The sequence below is a fragment of the Gobio gobio genome (genome assembly GCF_949357685.1).
Source record: "Gobio gobio genome assembly, chromosome: 23".
NCBI lineage: Eukaryota > Metazoa > Chordata > Actinopteri > Cypriniformes > Gobionidae > Gobio > Gobio gobio.
In genome coordinates, this window is record NC_137119.1 from 35,989,848 (window position 1) to 36,015,465 (window position 25,618).

The following is a 25,618-nucleotide window of genomic DNA, read 5'->3' on the forward strand; positions in this document are numbered from 1 at the left end:
GTGCTTTGAAAGGGAGGGGAGAGTGGTGGGCAGTTGCACTTCGCAACCTCACCACTAGATGCCGCCAAATTTACACAGTTCACCTTTGAAAGGCTGTGGCAGTTGATTTTTGTGTAGAAAACTCTATAAATGGTAACACAAATAAATGGTAACACTTTACAATAAGGTCTCATTTGTGAACATGCATTATCTAACATGAACAAACAAGGAGCAATATATTCTTACAACATTTATCAACTAGGGCTGGAGCGATATAGCTGAAAACTGTATCACAATATCGTTTTAACGTTTTATCGAACGCAATTTTTATTGATATCGATTATGTGTCTATCGCGATACATAGCGTTATCGTTTTATCGCCCAGCCCTATTATCAACCTTGGTTAAAGTTAATTAATACAAATGTTTATGTTCATGTAAGTTCACAATGTGTTAACAGATACCACTTTCGATCTTAAAAAGGCATTAGTAAATGTTGAGATTAACATTAACTAAGATGAATAAATGATGTAGAAGTACTACATCATTGATAGTTCATTTTAAATAATGTTAACAAATAAAACCTTATTGTAAAGGGTTACCTAAATAATAAGGGAAAATGTTCCAAAAAAAAAAAAAAAAAAAAAAAAATTTCACACTACCATTCTAAAGTTTAGGGCTGGTTTTTTTTACGTTTATGAAAAAAGTTTCTTGTTATGCTCACCCAAGGCTGCATTTATTTAATAAAAAAACTGTAATATTGTGAAATATTACAATTAAAAAAAAAAAAAAAATCTATTTGAATTCATTTTAAAATGTATTTTATTCCTGTGATCAAAGTTGAATTTTCAGCAACATTCCTCCGGTCTTCAGTGTCACATGATCCGGTAACATTACAATAAGGTTTCATTAGTTAACTACATTAGTGAATATGAACTAATAATGAACTGCACTTCTACAGCATTTATTAATCTTTGTTCGTGTTAATTTCAACATTTACTAATGCATTATTAAAATCTTGTTAACATTAGTTAATGCACTGTGTACTAACATGAACAAACAATGAACAGCTGGATTTGTATTAACTAACATGAACAAAGATTAATAAATACTGTAACAAATGTATTGATCTTAGTTACTTCATGTTAGTTAATACATGAACTAATGTTAACAAATGAAACCTTATTGTAAAGTGTTACCCATGACCCTTCAGAAATCATTTTAATATGCTGATTTGCTGCTCAAGAAACATTTCTGATTATTATCAATGTTGAAAACAGTTGTGCGGCGTAATATTTTTGTGGAACCTGAGATACGTTTTTATTCAAGATTCTTTGATAGATAACAGAAAGTACAAAAGAACAGCATTTATTTGAAATATAGATATTTTGTAATATAAGATAAGTGTCTTTACTGTCACACTTAATTTAATGTGTCCTTGCAAAATAAAAGCATTGTTTTTGTATTATTATTTTTTTTAAACAGACCTCACTGATCCCAAACTTTGAAATGGTAGAAAGAGCTTAACTGATATGGAAATTAACCTCAAATGTATTATATGCCACATTCATGAATAAAAAAAAAAAACATGCACTAAAATAAAAAAATAATTATTAAATCAAATTTCCATGATTTAAGATGGATTTTCCTCCTCAAATCTGTCAAATGACCACACTCACTAGGTAAAATCTCCTTGGCAGAGTTGCGAAGCAGGTCATCGCCTTTGTTCATTACAAGCTCATCAGAGTGAAATTACAGGATGGGCCAGTTGCCAAAGACATTCAGGGTAAAAAGGTCAGGGCGGGAACCGAAGGGGATTTGACTAACTAGGGTGATTGTAGGAACAAACTCCAATCAAGAAAAGAGGCCAAAGCTTTTTCCCACAGAGCTACTTTGCGAGTTGAAATTCACTTTAAGATTTGTATATGCAAACGTCTTAAAAAAAGCGTTCACACTGACAGTGATTTACAACGACAGATTAGAGCTGACAGTCACAACAAAGCCGAGCAGAGTTTAACATATTATTGTCTATAACGGCTGTCAGACTTGTATTTGCCTGTGAACTGATGTCCCAACATCCATAGGTTAAACTAAATGGTAGACTGTGTAAGTCCTGTCTTTCAGCATACGCAGCAGATGGGCTTTTCCCAGACGAATTAGTGGCTCGCATAGGAAGACGGAGAAAGCTGATGGGGTATATTACAGGAACCGCTGTTATACAACTGAAGTCTGAGAAAGGTTTGTCACTCTGGGGCACAAAAGACTCTTGCTGTGAAGCGTAGCGGGATGCTTGGTACAAATCACTTGAGAGACCATGAAACTAGATGTTGAAATCACAGAAGACCAGATCATGGATTGTCTTTTATATATATATATGCATCAAAAAAAGAATTACACCACCACCAAGGCTGCATTTATGTAATTTAAAAAAAACAGTAAAATTGTGAAATATTATTACACTTTAAAATAACTGTTTTCTATTTGAGAAGTTTTTAAACGCTGCATTTTCAGCATCATTACTCCAGTCTTCAGTGTCACATGACCCTTCAGAAATCATTCTAATATGCTAATTTGCTGCTCAAGAAACATTTATAATATTATCAATGTTGAAAACAGCTTGCTGCTTAATATTTTTGTGGAAATCGTGATTTTTTTTAAAGATTATTTAAAAAATGGGAAGTTCAAAAGAATAGCATTTATTAGAAACAGAAACATTTTGTAACATTATAAGTGTCTTTACTGGCACTTTTGGCTAATTGAATGCATCATTTGGATTTGTGCAGTTAATGCACGTTTTGAAACGTAAATAGCTGTGTTGTGTAACACCGTGTCCTAACTACACGTGACACGATAAGATTCTAGAGACAAGCAACTTGTCTGTCCACACCAGACGCAACACAACTATGAAATGCGACAAATCAATCAATAAACACAGCCAATCAGAACAGCGTGTGGGCGGGCTCTCGCAGCAAGTGTACGGCACCAGAGATTAATCTTGACGGCACTCGCAAGGAAATGGATAAGTACATAATCAAATTCATAAATATTACGTCATTTAAACAATCCAAAAAATACATACTGAGTCACTATAGAATATACTTGTTTGTTCAGTTTGAACGTTCTTGTTTCCATTTGTTCAAGATCTGAGGTGAATTATCCATTGTTGCTTTTAGTACGACTATGTTACAAAGCTGGGAGCACTAAATGATATTCAGTCACATTATACGCTTTTAACATTAAATAAAGCACACAAACATTACCTGAGATTATGTTTTGTGTTGTTGTTCCAGCCGCGACATCGCAGAAAAATATGGTTAGGCTGGTTAGGACAAAAAGAGATATCTTTTCCATGTTAATTAGAGTTTATTGCGTGTTGCGACGTCGCGTGTAGTTAGGACAAGGTGTAACATTATATTGGATCCGTGCATAAACTCTTAAAGTGACAGCAGCATAATAAACCTGCAGCTGTCTGTCATGTTCATCAAAGAACAAAAGACAAAGAAAATCATTCTCTGCTCTTGACTTTTGTAACTTAAATTGTAACCATTAATCTGTATTTAATTTTTACAATGAAAACCATCCAGTCATTTTACATTTGATTACGTTCATTTCTGTAGCATTTCTTACCTGTATACCCACCTAAAAACTTAAAGCCATGTTTATTTTATTCGTCTCTTTATTCTATTGTAGTTATTTTGTGCTATCATTTGCAATTTGTTTTTGTTCTTATTTTATTACTTTTTTTTTTTTTGTAAATGTAGATTAACGGATTAAAATAAAGCCTCCGTGTGCTGTAAGCTATTGCAACAAAATTACCCATATTTTCAAAAAATTATGAGATAACAAATTATGTTTTTATTGTATTGCGGTATATATGGCAGTTTTCCCCGTGGTATCGAAAATGGTATCAAATATCAATATTTTTCAAGGTATCGTATCGTGACAACACTAGTACGTACCTGAAGATTTCATATTACAACTGAACAGTTATTCACCAAACCTGAAAAAGCAAGGTAGAGACGGATCCTACTCACTTTTAATGCCATCCAGGTCGGCCGAGGCCAGGGTCCGAGCCTCAAACTCATCAGTGGGGATCCGCTGGTATTTGGCCTGCTCGGTCCCCGTCATGTTGCCCGTGCGACGTCTCTCCTGAAGGTCGTAGCTGCGACTCGACACACGGGGCAGAGAGCTGGGCTCAGTGGAGCTAGGGGTCGGAGGAGCAGGTTCAGGCGTTCTACAGGAGAGGAAACAAGACTGTCACGTTGGTTTCAAAAAATTATTTATACAAACAGTGTTATCTTAGTTTTGTTATAAATAATAATTTTTTAGTCATTTTTGTTATGTGCTTTATTAAATATGTGCTTTATTTTCTTTTTTTAAATATTACAATTTGTTTTTCTTTCACTTTTAGGGTAAGTTTACACAACAACGGTGTACTAAACGTTTTTCCTATGTGCTTTTCGTGTACAGGCGACAACACTGTCAATACGATCCCCGTTCACACGGATCTGCGAAAACCGATTAAGGCGGTGTTCACACTTAGCATGCAGGATTTGATTAAAACAAACCCTGGTGCGATTGCTCAGTGCGGTTCAGTTGAATAAGTGTGAACGCTGCCATCTAAACCCTGGTGCGCACCAAACAAGCGGACAGAGACCGCTGAAAAGATGGGTCACGGTCCGCTTCCAAACAAACTCTGGTGCGGTTCGACTGAAAGATGAACGCAACACAGACCAAAAAACAGAACATGATGTCACAAGTTGCGACCCTAAAAAGGACAGAATGCTCAAGCATTTTTCTCATCATAGTTGTGATGTTGCTCATCACAGTTCAGTACAGGCGTCAGAACCACGTCTCCTCGCAGCAGATCTTGGTTTGTTTGTGTGTGACGGAGGGATTCCTGCCGCTGTTTTGACTCCTTTACACATTTTACAAGCTCTTCACGAGTTCTCAGCTGGACAAAATATCATCATAAGTAGCTACGCACATACAACGAGCACATTTAGGCCAGCACACAGTATTGTTTTGGATATTCGTAAGTTCCGTTGCGAAATATACGTAATAAAAGCCGACCAATCAGGTTGTGAACATACACCTATGCCTTTAGGTTTGGTATCTTTAGGTTCGGTGTTAAAATGCCAATGTGAACGCAAAACGGACCACACCCTAAAAGTGTTAACACACCCTAAAAATGCTGTATTCTGCTGCCAGGCCAGTAGTTGGTGATGTCACTTTGTAAAGAAACACTACGCATCTACAGACTGAACACATGACATCACGTTTTCACAAATTTGCGTTTTTGTGGTTAACAGAGACGACAATGGTATCGTTTTAATGGTCACCCGTTTTCAAAAGCTTGCGGTTTCAGGCCCCCAAAACGCTGTTGTCGCGTAAATGAATGGCCAAAACAAGTAAAAAGTTTGACGTTTTTAGTTGAAAACGCTTTCACGTAAACGGCCCCTTAGTTTTTATATATTTCCAGTTAATAATTGTAATGCTTCAGCTTCAACTTATTTCAGTTCTAATTCTAATTCGGTTTAGTTTAAAGTTTTTCAACTAATATTTATATTTTATTTTAGCTTTATTTTTATTAACATAAATGTTTTTAAATGTTAGTTAACGATAACCCTGACTATAAACGTGCGAAAACTTTTTGAAAAGAACATACATGGAGTAAAAACTGCTTTGTGTTCACAATTTTTAAAAAGTGCTAGTGTTTTACTATGATAAATATCTTTTGGAAGCGTTTTATTACTTAATTAGCTTAATAACATGCAGGCAAAATATTGCATTTTGTCCGTCCACAACAAAAATAAGATGCATGTAGTAATACAATACACAATACTTGCCATGAATACTCAATCATAACTATAACTAGTTCACTATAGAGTATGCACAATTTATTTAACAGATTAATCGAAAAGTAGTAACAGCAAATACAAAATCTTCATGAGCACTTACCTTTAGTTTAAAATGAGTTATGTTTTTAAAAGCTTCTTAGACCAAAAACATTAAGAACAAAATCCCTGTCATTGTTAATCTTACTAAAGAACAGAAGAAAACAACCTGCTGGAAATATCTTGACAATGAATCCTGATGTTTGTAAAGACACTCCTGCGTTTAAAAGATGAGAAAGCAGAAAGGAAAGGTGGAGAGCGCTTTATAAAAGCAAAGTGCGGTTGCTAGTAGCAACGGGTGAGTGATGTAGACAGCGGTGATGGAGGTCTGGAAAGAGACTGATACCCTGCTGGTCTCTGAAATAACTCGTCCTAGGAAACGAACAGGGTGTGCTGTGCACTGGCATCTAATGATTCAATTTACAGTAAACCAAGAACAGAGAGGCGGACACACGCTGAAGGTGCATGCTTTATAGGTCGAGCTACACAACCTGCGATGTCCTCCACTTCAAATGAGTAAATAACAAATCTGAAGACACTGAGAACTTCCCTTAAAAAAAATGTACTATGGTGACACAGTTTCCAGCAAAATACCACAATTACACAAAAAAAATTCCAGGGCACATTTCACAACAAAATGGAAGAAATAACTTGAGAAAGACAAAGAAAACCAAGTCATTAATAATGTTTGCATTATTTTCTCATTATATTATGATAATTAAAGGGATAGTTCCCCCAAAAAGAAAAATCCTGTCATCATTTAGGCCCCATCCACACGGAGACGTGTTAAGCTGTATACATACAAATGTTGTACCGTATCAGCGCTTCGTTCACACGGATCTGACGTTTTGGGAGCCTGAAACCGATATTTTTTTAAACCGGGTTACCAGTGGATAAATCTGAAACCGACACCCTTGCGTTTTCATGTGTACAGTCATCCCTATATTTTGTGAAATGCTGATGTCATCACATCACGTCCCGCACGGTAAAGACTAGAAGGGATACAACTACGGGCACTGGGTATGCGCACATCAATATTTTCTCATTTAATTACTGTATTTGCATTATTGTAAGGGTAGGTTTAGGGTTGGGGTAGGTGTAGGCGTTAATAAAACACAATCTGGTAAGTAGTACATGTATTTATTGTAATTTTTTGTGAGATTTTGCCTCTCTATCAAAGCCACAACTCTTCTTCTCCGTTTTTAGTGTATTTCTGTGGCAGAATTACAGCGTCACATACTGGTCTGGCATGTAAACTACATCGTTTTGAGTCAGTTTCAGTGGTTTCGTGTGTACGCAGATATTTCTTGAGACGAGGGGGAAAGAAAGATTGGATAGGGAAAGCTCTGGCTTCATGTGGATGTGGCCTTACTCACCCTCACGTTATTCCATACCTGTAAGAATTTATTTCTCCTAAACACGAAAGAAGATATTTTGAACAGTTGATGGGCACCACTGTCTTCCATAGTTAGGAAAAAAATACTATGGCAGACAATGGGCTCCATCAACTGTTTGGCTACCCATATTCTTCAAAATATCTTCTTTTGTGTTCAGCAGGAGAAAGAAATTCATACAGGTTTGGAACAACACCAGAGTGATTAAATGATGAGAGAATTTATCAGCATATTTTTACTAAACGTAATTGCATATGGAAAGCTAAAGCAGGCGGACTCACTCAGTGGATGTGCTGTCCTGGGGCTCCGAACACACCGCAGACGAGGGGACGATCAGGATTCCTCGTGCAGGAAGAGGATCTGAAGTCTCAGGTGTGGACACATAAGGGTCATCATCGGACACGAAGAACTGGACAAGAGATAAAATGATAGAAATAATGAAAAATCTATTATATTTAGTAATTACATAACAGTAAGCAAACTTTGAACCTGAATATGAGTTTGCATTTCAGTATACAGTATTTATTTCAGTAGACAAATAAAGTCCTAAATCTGGTTACCTGAACATTGTCTTTTCTCTCAATGTCTGCTGTGGGAGTTGGAGTGGGGCTCTGGGCTTCTGTAGACTCTTCTTCCTCCTCCTCCTCCTCATCTTCACCCTCTTCGATGGCCAAAGCACTGCTGGGGCTGGCACACGCTCTGTGCTCCTTATTGCTGCTCCTTCTCCTCTTCCTCCCACTCTTCTTCCTCCTGCCGTCTCCCGGGAGTTTGGACAGAGGATGGTGGATGTGATGGGAGGAGTGACGGTGATCTGGGGATGATTACAGCAGAGTTTCATTTCTGCATTTTCACATTTATGGGTTCCAAACTCAGTGTACTAGAGCTGTAAAATTGGAACATTTTATTTCGAAACAAGATTGAAACCTCTAGTGAAATGTGCTCCTATAAGACAATGTTATTTATACTATTACTAATACTATCGTATATTACTACTGTACTATTGCTGGCTCCACCAAAAAAAAAAAAAAAAATGTATACAATTAATAATAAATAATTAAATACACTGATCAGGCATAACATTATGAATATTGTGTTGGCCCCCCCTTTTGCTGCCAAAACAGCCCTGACCCGTTGAGGCATGGACTCCACTAGACTCCTGAAGGTGTGCTGTGGTATCTGGCACCAAGATGTTAGCAGCAGATCCTTCAAGTCCTGTAAGTTGCAAATGAGGACCTCCATGGATCGGACTTGTTTGTTCAGCACATCCAACAGATGTTCGATTTGATTGAGATTTGGGGAATTAGGAGGCCAAGTCAACACCTCAAACTCATTGTTGTGCTCCTCAAACCATTCCTGAACCATTTTTGTTTTGTGTCAGGGCGCATTATCCTGCAGAAAGCCACAGCCACCAGGGAATACCGTTTCCATGAAAGGGTGTACATGGTCTGCAACAATGCTTAGGCAGGTGGTACGTGTCAAAGTAACATCCACATGGATGGCAGGACCCAAGGTTTCCGGGCAGAACATTGCCCAAAGCATCACATTAACTCTTGTCTGTTTGATCGGACCACACGGGCCAGCCTTTGCTCCCCATGTGCATCAATGAGCCTTGGCCGCCCATGACCCTGTCGCTGGTTCACCACTGTTCCTTCCTGGGACCGCTTTTGACAGATACTGACCACTGCAGACCGGGAACACCCCACAAGAGCTGCAGTTTTGGAGAGGCTCTGAGCCAGGCGTCTAGCCATCACAATTTGTCAAACTCGCTCATATATATTTTAGATATAAATATTTAATGCAAACTTACACTCAAAATCTTTTTCATTGTAGGTGCGGTGCTGCTCGCCGGGAACTTTGGGAGTGGGGCTCAGAATCTGCTGGAAGCGCTGAACACCTAACGCTTTGTTCAGGTCACCTTCCTCCTCTTCCTCCCTCTGTGGCAATCGGACAGATGAGGTTGATGACTCGGGCTGGAGGACAACACACAGGATGAATTCAAAACAAGTTTAAAATAAAATAAAATTTGAAATGCAAAATAAAATAATTTATATTTATAGTATGTTTTTCTGATGACCAACTGTTCCTGATGGTGTAGTAACAGTATGAATCCTGCTATTAAGAAGTGATAACAGCATCCTTAAACCATCACTAGAGGGAGTCGTGGTCAAAAGCATTAGCAACGGTCCCAGAACACCACCTGATTTTATATGATCCCTGTCAGAGTTCCCAGTGATCCCGATACAGTTTTTTCAGTAGTTAATCTCTTTCTAAATGAAATGAGAATCAGGATATAAATGTAAAACAAATGTAAACACTAGAGGCTTTACAGCTCATTGGTGCGCTTATTGCAATGACATGAGCAAATATCCTCAAGTCAAAAACAATCTCATTAGCTACACCTCAATGGAGCGTTCTCATTTGCTCAATAATCACCCAAACAAACACATGTAAGGAAACTGGAATAAAACTAATTCACAGTAAATTCATTATCAGCAATATCTTTTTTTTCCCTATATGCAAAAAAATGAAACCACAAACCTTTTCCATTCAAAATTCCTTGCAAAATCAAAACAAATTTGACTAACATCTCATCCAAACCTGTCCTTGCACATCCACTACAAGAGATCTTTCCTGCCTCCTCTTCCTCATGTGCCCGCTCACACGGTACATTACACAAGGAGAATTTCTGCCATTCTGTAGCGCCAGATAATGCATTTGTATGACGTATGCATGCATACCACGGTGAACAAAGAGTTTTTTGTGTGTGATATATCCTTCAGTGACCAGTTATTCTGGACTAAATTACTCTGCCTGCATCAATTTTCTGTAGGATATCGGGGTCTGATGTAGGGCTGCATGTTACATCGAAATAAAAATAGATATCGTGATTTTGCGGTTTAATAAATATATATGCTGCTGTTTTCAGAGTGCGATCCTGAAACAGTATCATGAGCTGCATGTGGCCCATAAAAAACTCAAGTGGAAAGAGATTTTTATTTTAAAGTGTTACCAAAAAAAAAAAAAAAAAAAAACACATGTCAGGTTTGCTGTGCTTGTTTGTAGGGCTGTACAATTTGGCCAAAATTTTGGATTATATATCAATATGGCTATAAAATACTATTACTACTATTATTATTATTATCATAAAATATTACTATTTTAAAGTAATATATATAAAAAAGAGAATTAAAGAAAAATATAACAATTTTATTTTACATTATCATACAACTATAACAATACAAATACAATATTTATATTAAATACTAATATTTAATGATGGGATAGTTTTTCATTTTCAATAATTTAATAATTAAAATGTTATTTTGACATAAAACCACTTGGAGCCCTAAATAAAATATTAGAATAATAGAAATAATAAAATAAAAAACAAAAAATAAGATATAAATAGAATAAAATAAAATAGTAAAAAAATAGAATAATAAAAGCAAATATAATAAAATAAAATAAAATAAAATAAAATAGAACAGAATAAAATAAAATAAACCATAATTTAATCAAATGTAAAAAAAAAAAAATAATGGAATAAAAATAAATGAAATACATAAAATTACAAAATACAATTAAAATAAAATAAAATAAAATAATGAAGTGCCTGATCAAATGGTGCTGGATGATGACCCAATGACCCAAATCACTCAAGTAACTGAAACATGTCCATCTTCGATCAGTTCAAACAAAACAAAAGAGAACATAAGAGTCTGCACATGCTAACTACGGTCCAAACCACGGCAAGAAATAAAGCTTACCATGGTAAAATGTTGCTAGCGCTAGCGAAAGAATCAGTCAGTGCTCACAAAGCTGTGCAGGAGAACTTGTGAGAACGCCGTTCTTCCCGTATGTCCTCAATAGAAACAAAGTGAGAGAAAACTCATTGTGTTCTCGCTGTCATCGGAGGGCTGTTAGTCTTTCTCCACAGGGTGATCAAAAACAAACACGATTTGGAAGAAAGGCGCATGGTTTCGATTGTTCAGAACAATATAATCTCCTCAGCCACACTTCAACATTTTCCACACGCAAATATTGACACTCTCCAGAAAACATCCGTCATCTTATGGTTACCTTGCGCCGCTCAGGCTTAAAATCTGCCCTAATTTGTTCTGAGACTTTACGTGGGCGCCTTTAATACTTTTATTGGCATGTGGGAACAACAGATTGACCAGTCTCAACCAAGTCTTCTGAACAAAACCAGTTAAATTTGGTTTTATACAGTTATGCAGACTTTCCCCCGAATGCACAAAGGCGATTTGCACTTCGTAACATCACAGGACAAAGATTATACACTTGAAAGTCCATTAATAGTCTTTGTTGTTTGGCTCAACTTATGAAGCAGGGTTACTATAGTTAACTAAAACTATTTAAAAAAAAAAAAAAGTAAATCCCTTAAAATTACATTGATTACTATGTATCCTTAAATACAACTTTTTTAAAAATGCATTTCATTTTTTATATAGTTTATACTTATCACGTTTGCACTCTCAATGCTGATTATTCTGAAAATGCAATAAAAATAATAATAAAAAAAGAAAAGAAAATGTGTTATTTGAAATCAAGTAAAAATGTAAAAACCTTTATTTATTTTATTTCAGCTAGTTGCCAATATAACACCTATTATTTTCATTTAGTTTAACTTGATAAACTAAAATAATTTAAAAATTAAATAAAATAATTATAAAAAACATACATAAAAAAAAGACAAACAGAACAGATTTATATTATTATTTATGTATTTATTTAGTTTTTACTTCATCACATGCTTGTACTCTCAAAGCTTATTATTTTGAAATTCAATAAAATATATATATTTTAAAAATCATAAAAATGTTATTTGAAATAAAAAAAAGTAAAATGATTATTTATTCATTTGTTATTTCAGCTAATTGCCAAGATAACATTTATCATTTAGTTTAGCTTGATATACTAAAATAATTCAAACAATTAAAATAATAAAAATAAATTAATAATTATTTAGACATGTAAAAGACATTATATAGACAAAAAAAGACAAACAGAACACAATTATTAAATTAACTAGTTAAAATAACATTTAAAATATTAATAAAAACCATAGTAGTGTCTCAATGATAATAAAAAAACACTGTTATGAAGGGAGAAAGTCAGAAGAAATTATGCCAAAACAAACTTGTTAGTAGACGAAAAGTGACGAATCAAAGTTTTCCACAAAAGACTTGTGGTCAATATCAACCCACATGAAACACATTTTCTCTACAGTGAAATAACTGAGGTTTGGCTCTTCGCCCAGTAATATACGCACAAATAAGTGATTCAATGCTCACAGACCCACAATGCTCAGGCCAACAAGACAGCAAGCTGAACCCAAAATAAACCATTTAACTTCCCGCAAGACCACTCCAGACCAGCTGAATTCTTAGAGGAGAAGCAGTGGTTTATATGGCAGTGGCTGACTGCAGGCGCGCGGTGGCTCCCATGCGGCATTAATGTCAGTTCACACGAAGAGCCACTGGCCAAAGCAAAGTCTCCTTCATGCGAGCGCACGGCCAGCCAGAGATTAGCCGCACCGATCTGTGAGGTGTCTGAAATCCCACTGACTCAGCAAGACACGCGTGCAACACAGGAGGGAGCGTTACGGAGAGCTGTGGGTACAGATATCCTTACAGAGCTCACGCAACTCTTGTTTTTACATCCATATCTAATAATGTTAAGAGTACAATCTATTATTATGAAGCCCTGTATGCCCTAGAAGTGAAAATAATTAACCATTTCTGACAGTTGACAACTATAGGTGCTAGAAAGAAAAGACTGATCACAATTAACATGCAAATATTGCGTTAATTAGAAATATTTCAATTCACATTTCTTTAAATGTATATCAAAAATGAAAAGAATGCAATACCAATGAAATTACCAACAAAATAAAAGTTGGAAGGGAGCCTGTAAATTAAACTGGGATCAAACTGAATCTAAATTAATTGCAAAAAAATTTGAAAATTAGATTGTCCAAAGATTCTTCTAGAAGTGCATTTGTGAGGTCAGGCACTGATATTAGACGGAAGGCCTGGCTCACAGTCTCCGCTCTAATTCATCCCAAAGGTGTTCTATTGGGTTGAGGTCAGGACTCAAGTTCCTCCACACCAAACTCGCTCATCCATGTCTTTATGGACCTTGCTTTGTGCACTGGTGCACAGTTTTTGGAACATGAAGGGGCCGTCCCCAAACTGTTCCCACAAAGTAAGGAGCATGAAATAGTCCAAAATGTCTTGGTATGCTGAAGCATCAAGAGTTCCTTTCACTGGAACTAATGGGCAAAGCCCAACCCCTGAAAAACATCCCCCACACCATAATCCCCCCTCCACCAAACTTTACACTTGGCGCAATGCAGTCAGGAAAGTCCCGTTCTCCTGGCAACCGCCAAACTCAGACTCGTCCATTGGATTGCCAGAGAGATAAGCGTGATTGGTCACTCCAGAGAACACGTCTCTACTGCTCTAGAGTCCAGTGGCGGCGTGCTTTACACCACTGCATCTGACGTTTTGCATTGCACTTGGTGATGTAAGACTTGGATGAGCTGCTCAGCCATGGAAACCCATTCCATCAAGCTCTCTACACAGTTCTTGAGCTAATCTGAAGGCCACACAAAGTTTGGAGGTCTGTAGCTGTTGACTCTGCAGAAAGTTAACGACTTCTGTGGATTGTGCACCTCAGCATGCGCTGACCCCGCTCTGTGATTTTACGTGGCCTACCACTTCATGGCTGAGTTGCTGTTGTTCCTAATTGCTTCCACTTTGCCACTAACAGTTGACCATGGAATATTTAGTATTGAGGAAATTTCACGAATGGACTTATTGCACAGTTGGCAACCTATCACAGTACCACGTTTGATTTCATTGAGCTCCTGAGAGCGACCCATTCTTTCACAAATGTTTGTAGAAGCGTCTGCATGCCTAGGTGCTTGATTGTATACACCTGTGGCCATGGAAGTGATTGGAACACCTGAATTAAATTATTTGTAGGGGTGTCCCAATACTCTTGGCAATGTAGTGTACCTTTATATAATTTAGAAAGTTGTGACACTGACTTTTAACAAACTACAATACTATATAAAATAAGCTAAACACATAATATCAATCACATCTGTGAGCCTTTCAATATTTACTCAAACCGATGAGGCAAGATCAGCCTTTCAAAATTACTCTTCACTCAAACTTTGTTTGCCAAGCATTGATTCACAAGAACTGACCAAGAAATATCGCAAAAAATGCATCAATAATGGCTCATATCAGAGAGCCAGAGACTATTATTCAACATACCACATGAGGATGCATGGTTGTCCTCAACAGGTAATGCATTTAATACTGTAGCCAATTTAGAAAGTCTTCAACTTAGTAAATGACTGACCGTAAACTTGTACAGGAAGTCCATTGGTAATCTATTAGGTTTACACACGAAGGTGTCCCACAGAGCGAGAAAAAGAATCTATTTTACAAAGCTAAACTAAAAGATGAGCAAACAAAAGCTGTACGCTTCTCCGTAACCCGTCGTCACATGACCGTAGCAGGAAGAGGATATGGAATAACCCACTTTCACAATACCAGGCCTCGTTTGGACTCCAATCGCTGATTTGTCTAGTCTACCCCCAAACACACCCCCAGATCCACACACCCAAAACCAGCAGTCGTGTCGTCGGGTTAATCATTAACCTTATCTGCCATCAAGAGGCCAGCCAAAGTCAGTTAACCAGTTATGCTCTGTACTGCTATTGAATTGCACTAACTAGCAGCAATGAGAAATTCAAACCTATTGGAACATAAAATATAGGGATGCACCGAAATTTCGGCTGCCGAAAACTGGACAAATATTCTGAATGTTCTGATCCAATCTGACCTGAAATGTTCGTTGGCCAGAGCCTGGTTTCTCCCAAGGTTTTTTTTTCTCCATTCGGTCTCCTGATGGAGTTTTGGTTCCTTGCCACTGTCACCTTGGCTTGTTTAGTTGGAGACACTAAATATTCAACCATATTACTGATCTGCCTGCACTGACACCATTGTAGGAGAATTGAACTGAGCTGGACGATGACATCACGGTTTTCTCCAGAGCGGCTGTACAGCCGAATCAAATTTTGTTGCATTATTTTCGTGTTATCACTGTGAAGCTGCTTTGAAACTATTTGTATTATAAAAAGCGCTATATAAATAAAGGTGACTTGACTTGACTGTCGGCCAAAAATGGTTTTTGGATGGAAAATACAGCCAAAAATATATGCCGCCCCTCAATGTTTAGCGCTCAGGTTTCACTCTCACTCGAGCCGTTGTCTCTGCTTGCCCTGGTGTGTCGCTGTGCTCAATATTTCCCTCTATGCACGTGTAGAGCTCAAGTAAACACTCCCTGTTCATTATTTGGATAATTGGTAAAAAAAATAAATAAAACTGTTAATTCTGATTTGGTTGCATGGAACTGAACAAAGAATAATATATTGATTTTAAATATAAATATATTTTCTGTCCAATTGTAGTGTTACTTTCAATAAAATTGTGGTTATTTTATTGGCTTGTTTTTATTGTTTAATATTAGATGTTTTTATTGGCTTATTTTTAAATTCAGTATTATTAAAACAATTGATTAAAAAGTCTAATATTAATACAATTATACCAAAAAAAAAATCTAATTTAAAATAAGATATAAATCATTTTTAAAAAGCATTTTTCGCTTTTGGTTCAGCCCAGTATTTTCATTTCAGTGCATTCCTAATAAAATATATAACAGAGATTTGATTTGAAGATAAAGATATAAAATAAATGCTTAGGTGTCAATAAAAATTGTAATGGGAAGGATCAAGCACACCGGGGCGGTTCCCAGAGAACCCTTAGGATCCCCATTTTCCTGGTTGCTTTCGCACTGACAGTAGGAACTCTGAAGTGATGTAAGCCACGCTTGTTTTTGTGACTTTTGTTTTGACATCGCCATGAACGCCTGAGCACACAGTGCTCGCATTCTCGATCTTCATTAGTTTGCGATAGGTTTACCCGTCCTGTCCAAATACGTTATTAGATAGAACTGTTATACAAAGAAATTAAACTGTTTATGACAAAGTATTTGCGTTTGCGGTGTGGTTGATGCCTAATGTCGCTAGCGGAGCAGAAATAATCATGTTTCTCTTGGTCCCCTTAGAAGTCACGTTGGATTTGGATAGCGTAACAGTTGAGGGGTCAGCTCCATCTATCAATATTTTCCATGTTCACAAAGCTATAAACTGTGTTTTTTTTAAATGGCGGTTGCTGGCATTTTGCGAGTGCTTGGGTCAATCAGCACGTCACTGGTAGTTTCTATTGTGCTGGGTTAGACCCTACCCTGAAGTCAATTAGTAGCTAATTGAGTCCCCCCAAAATGAGTTCCTAGAACTAAATTCATTCCCAGTTCCTGCGGTGCCAACACGCCAAAAAGCGTGTAGGGCTGTCAAAATTGCTCAAAAATGACGTTCGAATATTCCCTCTAAAAAAAGCACGAATATTCGAACTATTCGAACATCTGGTTGCGCATTTTATCAATGACGCGCATTACGTCAATAACAGGACAAATGAATACAAAGACACATAACTACTTATATAGGTAGTCTATTTAAGTTTAAACATATTTGACAACGTATTACCTACACAAAAACAAGTAAATCACTAATGGCTAAAGACCGCAGACCTCACTCTCTCGCCCTCACCCTCTCTGCGCATAACGGTTTAAATGAACACACACACATTTTGAGACTGATCAAGAGTTTTGTGCAAGCAATTTAAGGTCGCGACTCTTGTCCCGAATATAGCAGGCTTCATTCAGTGATTGAAACAAATATTAATATAAGTTTTACAGCATATTATTGAACGCTCCGAGCGAGCTGTGCTGTGGTAAACATGGAACTTTTCCTTGACATGAAACGGTAAATAATCAAACCAGTGGAAGCAGTGCATTTATCCTTCATTCATGCAATATCTATTCAGTCAGTACCTCGGTTCCATTGCTTGACAGAACTCCCTGAAGCCTGCCCCATCCACGACACTGATCGCTCTCATGTCCTTACAAATGAACAAAATTAATTTCTCCGTTATGGCCTCTTGTCGTGTTGCAGACAGAGAAGCTTGTGGCGGGCTTTGCAAAGTAAGGCTGGTCCAGTTTGCACATACAAATTAGTTGCTTATATTTACAAAACGAGCCTACAAAAGCATAAAAAAGCCCGTTTAATAAAGAAAAGTTCACGAAACTAAGTGAAAACTCACTAAAGTGTTTAGTGAAATTAGGAAACATTTAGATATCATACATTGAGTTGTATAAGTTAACGTTACATTTCTACATACATTTTGTTCTCATGTCACAAGTAATATCAAGGTTTATTTTGATCTGTTTTACATGATTCTTTTGTAGTGTGGTTTTCGGTGAAGTGTACTAAAATAAATATCGTCACCTGTGTACATTAGCCCACTTCTTCTCGACGCTTTTCCTGATAGTTTATAGAACAATTACTCCGAGTCGCCATCTGTCGTTTCAAAGAAAAGCACAACAGCGAGCGTGTCAAGTATAAACGCCTCGTCCGTTTGGGGAGGAGCGCGCGCAGTCAGCGTGGGCTCGCGCTCTGGAGACAGGCCAAAGTACACAAGGCTTCAGGCGCGCTAGCGCCCACTCGCAAAGCAGACAGCCACGCCTCTACTACCGCGGGCGTTTTACCCCCCACATTTTTTTATTTATTCGAATATTAATTTTCACCTTCGAAATTCGTTTTTTAAAAACTATTCGAATATATATTCGAATTTAGAATATTCGTTGACAGCCCTAGTGTACTTTCACTATTAGTTCAAGAAACTATGAACAGGTTCCTCCAATGCAAAAGCCCCTTATTTGAACTGCAGGCCCAGCATAGTGAAGCAGAACCAAACTGAAGATACTACATTTGTGTCGGAAGGGAGCTGGCTCTTTAACAGCAAAACCCTGGGAACGCTGACTCAGCGGAGTGTGGGTTTGGAGAGGATGCGATTCAAGTCACACAAAGTAGCTGTATATCACTGCAAACAGCAGCAGGAGAGAGGAAAAAAAAGTCAATTTTGCGGGTGAGAAGGTCTTTGAGTTTCCCTCGAGTTGCCTGAGTGAGTTTTATAGTGTCTGTTAGTGATACTGAGCCATTAAAGACCGCACAGATAATTATAACACAGAGGTTTGTTTAGGAAGTGTGCCTGGATCTTAAACGCTGCACTCTTTCAAAGAATACAAAACAAAGACGAGCACAAAAGTAAGTGAATAAAATGGGGCCACTACCGATGGAAATCTTGGAAAAAAAAATATTTATACTGTGCGCATATACCTTACAAAAGAGTACTACGTTACGTGAAGTGAATAACACTGATTATCTCTTCATCACGGCACCTGTTAGTGGGTGGGATATATTAGGCAGCAAGTGAACATTTGTCCTTAAACTTGATGTGTTAGAAGCAGGAAAAAATGTGCCAGCGTAAGGATTTGAGCGAGTTTGACAAGGGCCAAATTGTGATGGCTAGACGACGGGTCAGAGCATCTCCAAAACTGCAGCTCTTGTGCGGTGTTCCCGGTCTGCAGTTGTCAATCTCTATCAAAAGTGGTCCAAGGAAGGAACAGTGGTGAACCGGCGACAGGGTCATGGGCGACCAAGGCTCATTGATGCACGTGGGGAGCGAAGGCTGGCCCGTGTGGTCTAATCAAACAGACGAGCTGTAGCTCAAATTGCTCTGGAAGTTAATGCTGGTTCTGATAGAAAGGTGTCAGAATACACAGTGCATCACAGTTTGTTGCGTATGGGGCGGCATAGCCGCAGACCAGTCAGGGTGCCCATGCTGACCCCTGTCCACCGCCAAAAGCGTCAACAGTGGGCACGTGAGCATCAGAACTGGACCACGGAGCAAATGGACGCAAAAACGTTTCTTTTACATCTTGTGGATGGCCGGGTGCATGTGTGTCACTTATCTGGGGAACACATGGCACCAGGATGCACTATGGGAAGAAGGCAAGCCGGCGGAGGCAATGTGATGCTTTGGGCAATGTTCTGCTGGGAAACCTTGGGTCCTGCCATCCATGTGGATGTTACTTTGACACGTACCACCTACCTAAGCATTGTTACAGACCATGTACACCCTTTCATCCGGCCTGATGATTAAACAGTTATGCTGCTTAATATGTTTGTGGAAACTATGATACTATATATTATTTTAGTGTATGTATATATATATATATATATATATATATATATATATATATATATATATATATATATATATATATATATATACACACTAAAATAATATATAGTATCATAGTTTCCACAAACATATTAAGCAGCATAACTGTTTAATATCTGTTTTCAGCATTGATAATAATAATAAATGTGTCTTGAGCATCAAATCAGCATATTAGAATGATTTCTGAAGGATCATGTGACACTGAAGACTGGAGTAATGAAGCTGAAAATTCAGCTTTGCATCACAGGAATTAACTACATTTCAAAATATATTAAAATAGGAAACAGTTATTTTAAATTGTGATAATATTTCACAGTTTTACTGTATTTTTGATCAAATAAATGCAGCCTTGGTGAGCATAAGAGACAAAAAAAAAAAAACATTTGACCTGTAGTGTATATAATTCATATGTTATTATAAGTATTATCATATGTTACTATCATAATAATAAAAAAAGTTACACAATTAACTTTTAGTTTATTCCACCACATAATGCATGTTTGAGCTGTTTTAACTAAAAGTAACTTGCACTGACATATCTTAAAATATATCAGTGCCACTGTTTTGTCTCAAGATGCACAACACCAGTGATGGTTTTTTTTTTCTAAGGCACATTTATAAAAGCTACTTAAATGTCCTTATTTAACTGAGGCCTAATCCTGGCTTAATCTAAGCCCTGTCTGTGAAACCAGGCCTTTGAATCTACGAAGCACTTGACTTACGTCATGAAAGACTGATGCCACAGCACTGGTGAGCTCATCTGAAGTCACAGGGTCACTCATGGTTGACGTCAGGAGACTGGGGTGATGCAGCACAGCAGACGCTGAACAACACTTAGATCTGCAGAGGCTTTAGCCTTTCTCTTTCTCACTGAGACTCAAGCAGGAGTTTATAGGCAGCATAACCTGTGAACAGTTAAATCGTTAGTTAATTGCACAAAAACTGGTACTAAAGTTTGCAGTGTATTTAAATAATAACAACATGCTGCTCCATTTATGGCATAACTGGATTTAAACCATGCCATAATAACAGCCCCCTTCATATCCAAGGACTGATAACAACCAGATAAAAAGCTGCTACTGTAAGGACACGCAGATAAGAGACTCATGCTTGAAAATAACCATAAAATATTGGATGTGATTGTAATAGCAGATAAAGATTGGTTCAACTATCATTCATTTAGCGGAACTGCAAGTAACACATTGAATTAAATGTGACATTTAGAATTTGAAAGACTTAAATAGTATTTTCTTGTAAAATGCACCCCAATAAATTGTTACAGTGTATTTAACATGAACAATACTGCAAAGTAGCATTTATTCATCTTTGACCATTTACTAATATATTTTTATCAGTAACAGTATCTGTTAACGGTCATTACAACTAACTAATGGTCCACTATTTTATTAACTAACATTAACAAAAAAATTGCTCTTTGTTAGTTCATGTAAGCTAATGCATTAACTAATGTTAAAGGGGGGGTCTTTAAAGGGGGGGGGTCTAATGCTATTTCATGCATTCTGACTTATTTACAATGTTAAAGAGTTGATTGACTTGAAGAGTTGAAGAGTGCTAAACATGGCCAAAATAAAAATAAAAAAACGAGTTGGACATATGACGGAGTATTTCTGTGTCAAATACACTCCTTCAGGATTCGAATAAGTTTCTGAAAGTTTTTTCCGAGTACGGCCCTGTGTGAATTCATAAAGGGCGGAATTTCTTGTATGGGTGTTACGTTTTAACACGAACATATAGTGAATCAAGTTATCCAGGGATAATGCCACGATGTATTGAGTGTGTGTGTGTGTGTGTGGTTGTGTGGTTGTGTGCGCGCTTGTGACTCTATAGCTCCGCCCACTGCACACATCCACGAGTTTGGCTGTTTTCGGAAAGAATCTGTACAGCGTATCTGTCTTTTATAAATATGATAAAACTAAAGTCTCTTCTGAGATAAGAAGGATGCACTACTACTCTATAGGAACTCAAGATTCACATGAGATTGGCTGAAACTGTGTGTTATGTACACTTTAACAAATGAGACCTTATTGTAAAGTGTTAACAACAAAATATATTACCTTTAAAACTTCTAAATGAACCATATTTTTCAATAGAAAAAAAACCCATTATTTTTTATTGGTAATGTCAACACCCTTTACTTAGTACTTTGTGGAAGTATCCTTTCCTTTGATGCAGAAGTCTGTGCAAAAATACAATTGATTAATTGAGTTGAGGTGTGACCACTAACTGGAACCTTCAAGGATGTCAGCACTCGTTTTTCAAGTCTTGCCTTTGTTGATTCATTTCATTTCCTTTCACGGTCACGCTGAAAGCAATAATTGTGTTTTAAATCAAGCTCCCTGGGAACAGGAGGTTTTGTGGCAAAACTTCTTGATATGTGGAGCGGTTTACCTTTTATCTGTCCTGATTCAGTTCCTGTTAAAAACAAACACCCTAACAGCATGATGCTGAAGTTGCGGTCTTGCATCAAACAAGTAAACGTTCAGTGACAATCTTATCAGACCATAAGAAATCACTGCACATGCTTTTAGAAGACAATGTACAGGCATAACATTATGATCAGGTGAAGTGAATAACACTGATTATCTCTTCATCACGGCACCTGTTAGTGGGTGGGATATATTAGGCAGCAAGTGAACATTTTTGTCCTCAAATTTGATGTGTTAGAAGCAGGAAAAATGGGCAAGCGTAAGGATTCGAGCGAGTTTGACAAGGGCCAAATTGTGATGGCTAGACGACGGGTCAGAGCATCTCCAAAACTGCAGCTCTTGTGGGGTGTTCCCGGTCTGCAGTGGTCAGTCAGTGTCTATCAAAAGTGGTCCAAGGAAGGAACAGGGGTGAACCGGCGACAGGGTCATGGGCGGCCAAGGCTCATTGATGCACGTGGGGGAGCGAAGGCTGGCCTAGTCAAACAGACGAGCTACTGTAGCTCAAATTGCTCAAGAAGTTGATGCTGGTTCTGATAGAAAGGTGTCAGAATACTCAGAACATCGCAGTTTTTTGCGTATGGGGCGGCATAGCCAGCAGACCAGTCAGGGTGCCCATGCTGACCCCTGTCCACTCCTGGTCCAGGAATGGTTTGAGGAGCACAACAACGAGTTTAAGGTGTTGACTTCGTCTCCAAATTCCCCAGGTCTCAATCCAATCGAGCATCTGTGGGATGTGCTGAGCAAACAAGTCCGATCCATGGAGGCCCCACCTCGAAACTTACAGGACTTAAAGGATCTGCTGCTAACATCTTGGTGCCGGATACCACAGCTCACCTTCAGGGGTCTGGTGGAGTCCATGCCTCGACGGTTCAGGGCTGTTTTGGCAGCAAAAGTGGGACCAACATAATATTAGGTCATAATGTTATGCCTGATCGGTGTATATTCCAACAAAAGATTACACTATTTCATTGTGAGAAAGAGTCACATTTCATAAAAGAAATCTGGTTTTAAAAAACGATTGAAAAAGACTGTGAACAAGAAAGTAATCAGAAAATAAGGTAATGCAAGACACGTAACATGACCTTATCTAAAGAAAAACATGAACTAGAGGGACCAAAACTACAGTAAAGTTAATGCAGTTGACTCTTATATGACAAGAGTCGCATTACCAAGTTCAATGCGCCCTTATTTATATAAATAAATAAAAAAAGGTCCTTGCATATAAAATCTATTCTTTGCATTATCTTATATTTTTCTTGCAACACAGTTCTAAGAAACTTGACCCCACTATCTTTAAGAGTTATCTAAATATAGAGCGCACTATACTTGTAATGATGCAATGTCTCGTTAGATGCTAAATTTAGATGGTCAACGATTCCAGCAAAGCTTTTCCGGACCAATCAAATCCATATCAACTGCATGATGCAACTCTGTGAGTGGCACATTAAATAAAAATTTGTGATAAAAACTGAGCCAAGTTATGCACCCTTATATAAAAAACTGGTCCTCGCATAAAAAAATATGTTCTTTGCATTATCTAATATTCTTCTTGCAACACAGTTCTAAGAAACTTGACCGCACTATCTTTAAGAGTTATCTAAATATAGAGCACACTATATGTTGCAATGTCTCATTAGAAGCTAAATATAGATATAGGCTGTTCCTCTGTACAGTTACATCAACTTTGTTAGAAGGTCAACAATTCCAGTAAAGCGCTTCCGGACCAGTCAAACTGTATGATTTGACTGCTCCACGAGTAGCACATTAATCAAAATTTGCTATACAAACTGAAAGTTATGACACTTACCCCCAGTTTAAGACTAGTCAGACTAAAATGCATGTTTGAGCCGATTTAACTGAAAGCAACTTGCACTGACATATCTTAAAACATGTCATTGTTTTGTCATTTATTTATTTTTTTGGCATGTTTATAAAAAGACACTTAAATGCCCTAGTTGAACGAAGGCCTAATCCTGGCTTAATCTAATCCACGTCTGTGGAACTGGGCCTTCTTTGATATTTGGGCATTTTATTAAAAACTAATTTACCTATTTTTCATATTGTTCTTTGATTCACAAGCAAGGTCCCTGGGTTTAGAATAAACTGACTATTTTCAAGTAGCTAGAGGTCAAAACGTTATGATGCTAAACCAACAATGCAAACTGGTTTATAATAATTATAATAGTTTTATAATAATTTAGCAAATTATGTGAGCTTGCGTCTCTTGCAAGTATCCTAATACCAGCCTAATAATCATTTAAGCACATTTGATATTAAAACATGTAGTTTTACGTATTTGACATCCGAAGATTCATCTTATTTTTAATAAAACTGAAAGAGAAAAAAGTAGTGTACATTTTGGGCCTCTAGTGACACTAATAATGACTGTTTTCCTGAACAAAGTATTCTAACATTCAGAAAATTACACTAAAGTTTCCTTGTTCAAAAAAGGACGTTTTTATTACAGAAACTCAGGAAGTATCTGATTGCACAATGAAAGATGATAAGAGAATCCATTCTATGCTCTTTGGCTCGCAGATTTGTCGTTGTGGATTTAATGCTCAAGTTGGTTCAACCAGGTGAGCATCTGCACATTCTGCATCAGTCTCTATTCATACATCAGCCTCTCTCATTGAAAAAAACATAGATGTATATTTTCAACAACTAGTTCATTAGTAAAGGAATCATGTTTGTTGCTTCTATTTCCCTCTTATTTCCTCCAAAGGTCACCTTTGTAACCCAACAATTGAGATGCAGATCCCTGCAAATGTCTTATCCACTTTAACTGGTGTGCATATTTTGCTTCTAGCAAATGGCAAATTGTGTTGTCTACTACACTTAACCATGTACTTTGAATGTGAACCCAAAATAGGATTTTATCCTAGCTCTTGGTGGACATGGTCCAACTTGGCAAGAATAAAGAACACGGGATAAATACAACTCATTTCTTGTCGGACAGGTATGCAATTCAATCCACTGTATGAGTAACTTGCAGGTTTCTTAATCTAACTTAAAGCTATCCCACTAACTTCAACTGGAATCCCTATATGATTCTAAACAGAGAGCTTAGGATCATTCCCAGTTTGGCAGACAGGCTTACTGGATTATATTCAAGCATGTCCATAAAATATAATTTCAGACAAAGCAAAGACGGCCAATAAAGATGCCATTCTGCAAATAGACTTTCAATCACAATGCGGAAACCTCACTGTAAAAATATAAAAAGCTCAATGACTGAGTAGTTCATCAAAAATAGAATTTCTAGTTTACTAGTGACCAACGGTTCGTCCACATGAAAGACATGTCTGTGAGATGAATTTAAACCTCATACAGAAAAATCGGTTTGGATCAAGAATTATATGGTGCAGCCTTAAATATCTGGGCTGGTAGCTGAAAGGTTGCAGGTTCAAAGCTTTGACCCGTGAGTTACCCCTGTTCATGTTCAAAACTTAATCTCAGGTTACTTCAAAGAAGACCCTGTAATAATGTCAAAAAACCCCACCAAAAAATAAACTGGGAAATCAAGCCTGAAACTAATTTCCAAAATTGTAAAAATTGATAAAGAAATTGTGAATAGGAGATCCACTAGATCGCCTTCCGTATTCAATTTACAGAAAAAGTGTAGTGCCTCTCCCAGTTCAAAATGCTTACACTATGTCT

The 25,618-nt window shown here is 37.4% G+C and overlaps 1 protein-coding gene across 4 annotated transcripts in view; it reads right to left on the minus strand.

Moving 5' to 3' along the window:
• slc4a2b (solute carrier family 4 member 2b) overlaps positions 1–25,618 on the minus strand; it is a 56,697-nt gene that overhangs the window by 24,404 nt on the left and 6,675 nt on the right. For 2 of the 4 annotated variants that reach the window (XM_079806528.1, XM_079806530.1), the window contains exons 2-6: positions 20,234–20,416; positions 9,077–9,239; positions 7,830–8,080; positions 7,551–7,678; positions 4,013–4,212 (exon numbers count right to left, since the gene is read on the minus strand). In XM_079806528.1, the coding sequence (XP_079662654.1) occupies positions 4,013–4,212; positions 7,551–7,678; positions 7,830–8,080; positions 9,077–9,239; positions 20,234–20,293 (802 nt within the window). In that variant the 5' untranslated portion in view covers positions 20,294–20,416. Of the gene's footprint in view, positions 1–4,012; positions 4,213–7,550; positions 7,679–7,829; positions 8,081–9,076; positions 9,240–11,036; positions 11,390–20,233; positions 20,417–25,618 lie in introns of those variants that run through there. The other 2 variants (XM_079806531.1, XM_079806529.1) reach the window with 2 other exon arrangements.